An 8,139-nucleotide genomic window follows, 5' to 3' on the forward strand; every position below is an offset into this window, starting at 1 on the left:
TTCTAGTATCAGTTCTGAAGGATGGTCAGGCTTTAAAGGTGGGTGGAAAAGGCTGCCTTATCTATGTAGTTGATACATCCATAAGGATCAAGGTTATTGAGGAATTGACAGTAGTTTGTGAGTACCCAGATGTTTTTCCGAATGAGATTCCTGGTTTTCCTCCAGTTCGAGAGATTGAGTTCGCGATCGAACTTGTGCCAGGAACGACACCAATTTCTCGTGCACCTTATCTTCTGACACTAGTAGAGATGAAGGATTTGAAGCAGCATTTGTAGGATTTTTTTGGATAAGAGATATATTTCCACCGAGCGTTTCACCTTGGGTAGCACCAGTGCTTTTCTTCAAGAAAAAGGATGGTTCCATGCTTCTCTGTATCGACTACAGACAATTGAACCAAGCAATGATCAAGAACATGTATCCTTTGCCACACATTGATGATTTGTTCAACCAAATTCAAGGTACATCTATCTATTACAAGATTGACTTGAGGTCGAGTTATCATAAATTGCGAGTTCGAGATACAGATGTTTTGAAAACTGTGTTTAGGTATGATCACAGAGTTTTTAATGATGCCTTTTGGACTAACAAACGTGCCTGCAGTTTTTATTGATTGATGAACAGAGTCCTTCGCAGTTATTTGGACAAATTCATCGTGGTTTTTATTGATGATATTTTGATCTATTCGCGTAATGTTGATGAACGTGCGCAACACTTGACGCTTGTACTTCAAATTCCCTGTGAGAAGCAGTTATATGTCAAGTTCAACAAGTACGAGTTCTGGATTGACCAAGTAGTGTTCCTTGCTCATGTCATTTCTCGGGAAGGAATTTCAGTGGACTTGAGCAAGACTGAAGCTATATTGAACTGGCCACTTCCGACGACAGCTTCAGAGATTTGTAGCATATTGGGTTTGGCATGGTACTATGGGATTAATCAAGAATTTCTCACAGGCTGATAGGCCGCTGATGCAGTTGAAAGGAAGGATTTTCCTTTTATCTGGTCAGTCGAGTGTGAGAAGAGCTTCGATGAGTTGAGGAGTCGACTGACTACCGCGCTTGTTCTTGCTTTACCATTTGGATCTGGAGGCTATGTGGTATATACAAATGCATCTCTTCAAGGTTTGGGTTGTGTGCTGACACATAACTGGCATGTGATTGCCTATGATTCTTGACAGTTGAAGACCCATGAAGGAACTACCTAGTGCAAGATCTAGGACTTGTAGATATCGTGTTTGCACTAAAGATCTGGTGTCATTATCTGTATGACGAGCATTTCAAGATCTTTTTACACCACAAGAGTTTAGATATTTGTTCACTCAGGCTGAGTTGAACATGCGGCAGTGTCGTTGGATGGATCTTCTGAAAAATTATGATGGTGAAATCAAGTGCAATCTAGGTTCTGTGTAGTAGTCCGACTACTAAACTAATCCATTTCATAAAAACATGATTAAGGAGTTCTCAAATGAGTTAATGGAGTGGAAAATAGGATTCAGGACATTCAAAATAGTCTAAGAGGAGTTCTTAGTGCCTAGGAGTTTGGACGATCCGAACTAGGCAAGGCAATAGATCGGAATCTCCGAGGATATTGGACGATCCGATCTCCATTGTATAAGATAAGATAAAATCGAGATTTGATTGGACAGCTCCAGGCAGTATGATGCTATTTTGGTGGTTGTAAAAAAATTTTCCAAATCTTCACACTTTTTTCCGTATAACCACGAGATCGCATGACGAGTTTATACAAATAGGAGATTGTGCGATTTCATGGATTCCCTTTGAGCATAGTCAGTGATAGTGATCCGAGGTTCACCTCATGATTTTGAGGTAGCTTTCAGCGAGCCTTGGGTACTACATTGAGTTTGAGCATTGCATATCACGCTGAGACCGATGGTCAATCCAAGAGGACTATTAGGATATTAGAGGATATGTTGAGGACTTCAATTATAGATTTTGGGTTATACTGGCAGAATCACTTGCCGATGATAGAGTTCTCGTACGACAATAACTATGATCTTAGTTTTGGCATGACACCATTTGAAGCTTTATATGGTCGCCATTTTCGGAAACCCTTATTTTTGGATGAGATAGGGGAACGACAAGTTGAAGGACCGGAGTTGATCCAATAGATCTTGGATAAGGTTGAGTTGGTCAAAAAAAATATCAGGACCGTACATGACAGACTGGCCAGTTATGCCAACACCAAGCGCAGACCATTGCATTTTGAGGTGAGAGAATATGTTTTCTTGCGACTATCACCTTTCCAGAAGGTGATGAGATTCGGTTTGAAGGGTAAGTTATAGCCTTGATTCATTGGTCCATTTGAGGTACTAGAGAATAGGGGTGTAAATGAGGCAAACTACTCATGAGCAACTCATGAGTTGCTCGATCAATGCTCGACTTGAGTAGCTCGACAATTAAATGGAGTTGAGTTCGAGCTTCAAATGTGTCTATTCGAGTAGATCGCAAGCTACTCGAATAATTATAAAATTAATTTTTTTAATAGATTTGTAGTATAAGGGTAGTTTGTCAATTATTAAACCCTAAACTAAAATAACCTAAATAGAATAACTCTTCACGTTGCATAATATACCTTTGTCATTCCTCAATCTGCATTCCTTCGTTCCATACTTTCCTTCGGACTTCTTGACAATCAGATTTGAAGCTTTGGATCTGGCATCGGCGAAGAGATCACAGAAGAAAAAAAGCAGCGAAGAGTGAAAATGTTTTATTCTTTACTTGTCATCTTGGAAATTGTTTGCTCTGATTAATTATTGGTTATTGAATCTTTGGAGTTGGCTTGGTATTTGATAAATTTATTCACATTCTTTGAAGTTCAGAACTCCCTAATTCGAGTCTGGTCAATAAATCTATCTATATTTCTTGTGCGATAGTCAAACAAATTAGATGGGTCAATAAATTGATTCAGCTAGATGATCATTAAGCTTTTACCATTCATAGAATTTATTGATATAAATTTTGGACAATCTTTAATCATCAAAGATTCAAGTTTGGATGGTAATATACAATCAGGTAAACATGATAGCTTGGGACAGTAACTTATTTTGTGTACTTTAATTTAGCAAGAACATGATTATAGTTGGTTATTGAATTGATTTAACTCAATTATTATTTAGAATTAAAATTTTATTGTTTGGGGAAAAGAATACTTAGAACATAGAATCCATGTTCAAAATATTCGTGTTTCATTCCCGAGATGGTTTGATTTCCTTGCTCAATGAGCCACATAATTTTGAACTTCTTATGTTTCAATTCTACTGTTAGTGTTTCAATTCTCAGTTTTTATGTGTTTATTGCACAAGGAAAATACCGCTCTAGGGAAGCTTATAAAAACAAGAGTATTTTCTTCTCAATCGCTACCAAAAGACACCTTCCACCCGTGCCATGCTCTAGGTTTGATTAATTTTTTTTAATCTCTGTTTTAACAATCAAATGTGCTTCATTTTTTTTCTATATATGCAAGAAACAGGGACAACATATTTTTTGTACAATCCAACCAAAATTCAATCAATCTCAGGAACTAATATCTTATATCTTAGAATCCGAGCAAAATAAAGATTTATATTAGCTCGTGAGCAGAATTCTCTATGACTTCGAGTGATATATCTTATTATTAGCATTGTAAAATCTCATTAATTGTTTTATTTATTTATTTTTTGTAATAAGTCAAATATTAAATTTTCAAGAAAAATCTGTTTAATTGAATTTATTTAAATTTATGTTACAGGTGATTTTAATCAATGTGAAGGATCTTCAACCCTTTTTTGGTTCAACTAGTTCTTCTAGTTCAATCATGACAAACTCCATTATGACTCTTAATGTTTCTACACCGTCGACATCTAATGACCCTAATCAAATGGCAGAAAATACAGATAAAGAGAAAGAATCTCAAGATCATGTAGAGGAGGCTGATCCAGATCCATTTGCACCCAAAAAAAGACTTAAAAAATCTGGTGTATGGGAAGAGTTTACAGAAATCTAGGTAAATGGTGGCAAAAAATCAGAGTGTGTGCATTGTAAGACACGCTTGACCATTTATAAAACCAGACCGATGAGTAATTTTCGAAGACATTTAGAGAATTGTGTTGTAAGAGCAGAAAAAATAAATAAATGCACAACATAAAAAAATTTTCAGTTATCACTCAAGTAATTGTGCATCATTTCAGCTTGTTTCAATTTCTACAAAGTTTGATATAGGAAGAATGAGATAGGCATACACATTGGATTTTAATGCATGAGCATCCCTTCACTATCTTAGAAGAATAAGGACTTAACATGATGTTAAAGTTTGGGATGCTCGAGTAGAAAAAACTATAACTTACCACCGGAAAGACTGATTGTGTGGTAGTGTATGAGCAAGAAAAAAAGAAGTTGAAGAATAAGCTTAAAAAGGCTGAAAATGTGAGCTTGAAAACAGACATGTGGAAGTCTAAAAATCAAAAGATTGAGTATATGGTAGTGACAGGGCATTTGATCGATGATGAATGGAAGTTTCAAAAACGAGTACTCAAGTTTGTACACATTCCTCCTCCTCGTAGAGGTCTCCAAATATCAGATGTCATTTTCAAATGTGTGAAAGATTGGGGCATTCAGAATAAAACCTGTTCTATTTCAGTTGACAATTCGTCAAACAATGATTCTGCTATTCGTTTATTGAAAGATAATTTCTCAAGGACCAACAAATTTTTATGTGATGGGAAGCTTTTTCATGTTAGGTGTTGTGCGTATGTTTTGAATTTTATGGTTCAAGATGGATTGAGTGAGATTGTGGATATCATTAAAAATAAAAGAGTAAGCGTAGACTATATTAATCGATCGGATGGAAGGATTATTCTTTTTTCAGAAATATTTCAACAATTGCAATTACCTCGAAAAAAAATTAATTCATGATTGTTGAACAAGTTGGAATTCGACATACCAGATGTTAATTTGTGCACTTAAATTTCGTGAAGTGTTTCCACAATTTGCCGATAGAGATGCACATTATGATTGTTGCCCTAGTTTAGAAGATTGGAATAAAGTTGAGAAAGAATGCTCAATTTTACAGTATTTCTGGACAACTACACAAAATATTTCTGGAAGTGAATATCCAGCATCTAATTTGTTCCTTAAAGAAGTTCAGAAGATTAAAATGATGTTGGCTAGAATTGCTGATGTTTCTGATGAATTCATACGAGCAATAATTCGAAAAATGAAATTGAAGTTTGATTATTATTGGGGCGAGAGTAATTCTTTGATGGCTATCTGGGCTATTTTGGATACCAGGCTAAAAATGTTAAGTGTAAAATTTTGCTTCTCAAAAATGTATTTGAATGTGAATGCCCAAAAAAAAAAATTAGAGAGGTTAATAAAGCTTTGTATGATCTCTATGATGAGTATGTGACCGCAAACACTCTTGTGAAAAGAGAACACTCAAGTGGAAATCCAGTTGGTGGTGATGGTCAACTAGAAGAAGATTGGGATGAATATATAAAGACAAATCATGGTTGATCAAGTCCTCAAAATTTTGAGTTGGATGTTTATTTTTCAAAACCTATTGAGCCAAAGAAAAACAGAGAGAATTTTGATTGTTTGGAATGGTGGAAGGTAAATAGGCTTACATATAAGATATCCAAGATGGATCGAGATATATTAGAAATTCCAATAACCATAGCATCTTCAGAATCAACATTTAGTGCTGGAACAAGTGTCATTGATGCTTATCACTCATCATTAGCTCCAGACACAGAACAAGTATTGATGTGTGCAGGAGATTGGTGTAGGTGCCACCATGGAGTGAAAATTTAGACAAAAGTAAGTTTTTTTTAAAATTTAAAGCCTACATAATTTAAATTAAAATTATAATAGTTAACTATATATTTTTATTTTACAGAAAGAGTCAAAAATAAAATAAATTTAGCTTCAATTTCCTTGAATGATGAGGTTAATTCACATGTTCTGATCTTTAAAGGTTTTTAATGAATTTTAATTTGTTATTGATGTTTAAAGTATAAATTGGATTATTGAATATGTTTTATTTCTTTATTTGATGTGTTACTTATAGGTTTATCATTTTCTTTCAAGTTTCAACTTCCAAATGGCAAAGGCTTAATTCTGAAAAACAGATTGGATATACATGGCTGTAATTTTATGGTTTAATTACTTTCAACAAATGATACTTGCGTATAATTCTGAAATAATTGTTTGTTCATCGTCATTTTTAAATGTTTTTGGTGTTGGAATTAACATTTGTTATATTTAAATGATATTTAATGTTGTTAAATATTGATTGCAAAATATGATAAGGTAACTTTTTTATTACTTAGTTTGCGTATTATTGTACAGTTTATTCAAATTATGATTTATTATTGAATTCCAACTTCCTTCATAGATGGTTTTCTTTCTATTGGAGATGGCCGACCCTAATCCCCAAAACATATCTACACCAATCGCCAATGGACAAAAAATAAATACTTGTAAGATGTAAATATTTGTTTCATTTCTTTAAATTATGATTTATTTCTCTATTAATTGATGAAATTGAGTGGCTTTTCCCAACTCGATCGATTTTGTTCGAATCAAAATCATCCATTTCTGATTATATGTTTTTGTGGATTAAAAACATGTAGATAGAATATATAAGTCGAGATGAAATCAATTGACAGAGTTGTTGTTAAGATCGATTTTGTTGGAATAGGTTAATGAGTAGAAAATATCGATTCTTGAAATTTTCGTCCACTTTTTGAACTGGGTCAATGTTTCGTATAGCAGATATGAAAATTTTTTCCACAACTTTTTTTAATGATAATGAGAGTATTTTTGTTGACTTTGGATTCAGAAGAAGAAACCAACTATATTCCTGCTATTTTAATCGCCTTGCGTTCCATTTTTGTATTTGATTTCAGTGTTACAATATCTAGCAGGATGTATGAATGGTAATTTCCCTGTAAATTTTCTATCAATTTTGATATCCCTGAAGAGAGGTGATCTTCTGTTGTTATTATTATGCGACGTACAGTTTATTAAAAATTTTCGAGTTTTTCGAGCTCGAGCTCCAGTAGCTCGAATTCTATTCGAGTCGATATTGAGTTTGAAACTAATCACTCGATTGAGCTCGAGCATATATAAAACAAATTGAGTCGAGCTCGAGTAGTATGATACTCGACTTGACACGACTTATTTGCACCCTTACTAGAGAAGGTTGGAGATATGGCTTACTGTTTGGCGTTACCACCGTATCTCTCAAGCATTCACAATGTGTTACACGCATCGCTACATCGTCAGTATATTGCAGATGAGTCGCACACTCTGCATCTGACAAAGGTTTAGCTAAAACACTATTTATCGTACGTGGAGAGACCGTTCAAGATTCTTGACAAGAAGGACAAGGTGCTTCGGAATAAGAGCATTCCTCTAGTTATGGTTTATTGACAATGCTGAGGCACTGAAGAGGTGACTTGGGCATTAGAGAGTCATATGCATTCGGAACACCCAGAGTTTTTTTTATTGTAATTACATTTGTGAATTTAGTGTATTTTGTAACTGATTGTATTGAGAACTTTTTTCCAGTATTTTTTTTGTTCTGATTATCCTAGTCTGGATTTCCATGATGAAATCTCCTAAGTTGGGGAATGTAGTAGCTCAAATCTTAATTAGGGTAATCAACCGCCTAAACATGATTAAAGGTTCCTAAGTTGGTTTAAGGAGTTGAAATACGGATTCAGAATGATCTGAAATGGTTCCAAGGGCTTCAAGTTAGTGGACAATTCGAAAGCTCCGAAGAGCAGTTTGGAACTATTGAACCGGTTCGGAAGCAGTGTTTGTACTTTGGAGGTAGAGGGTAAGTTCGGAAGCACCGAACCCAGGATTGGAAGGTCTGATTGCCTTTAGATAAGAATGTATTGGAATTCTGATTGGTGACTTGACATAGATCGGAACCTCCGAACCCCACTGCGGAAGGTCCGAACTTCATCGGAAGCAGTGTGTTGTCCAATCAGGGACACACATTCTGTAGATAGAGATCGGAAGCTCCGATAGAGAGATCGAAAGGTCCGAGGTTCGATTATAATGTTTGATAGGAGGATCGGAAGGTCCGATCTTTGCCTATAAATAAGGCCAAGAGCTTCATTTTTAACTCACCAAT

General features: G+C 35.0%; 1 protein-coding gene and 1 long non-coding RNA gene across 2 annotated transcripts; both read left to right on the forward strand.

Annotated features, from left to right (window-relative positions):
* The first annotated feature begins 2,569 nt into the window (after positions 1 to 2,569).
* Positions 2,570 to 4,163, forward strand: LOC140893146 (uncharacterized). Its single transcript, XR_012153039.1, has 3 exons — positions 2,570 to 2,721; positions 3,320 to 3,410; positions 3,745 to 4,163. It is a non-coding gene; the product is annotated as an uncharacterized lncRNA (long non-coding RNA).
* A 273-nt stretch (positions 4,164 to 4,436) lies between these two features.
* LOC140889916 (zinc finger BED domain-containing protein RICESLEEPER 1-like) lies at positions 4,437 to 5,507 on the forward strand. The gene is made up of 3 exons (XM_073297660.1): positions 4,437 to 4,808; positions 4,939 to 5,172; positions 5,283 to 5,507. Exons 1-3 carry the CDS (start codon positions 4,437 to 4,439, stop codon positions 5,505 to 5,507), a joined length of 831 nt encoding a protein of 276 aa, XP_073153761.1.
* The last annotated feature ends 2,632 nt before the right edge of the window (positions 5,508 to 8,139 follow it).

This window comes from Henckelia pumila, chromosome 3 (assembly GCF_033568475.1).
Source record: "Henckelia pumila isolate YLH828 chromosome 3, ASM3356847v2, whole genome shotgun sequence".
Lineage (NCBI taxonomy): Eukaryota > Viridiplantae > Streptophyta > Magnoliopsida > Lamiales > Gesneriaceae > Henckelia > Henckelia pumila.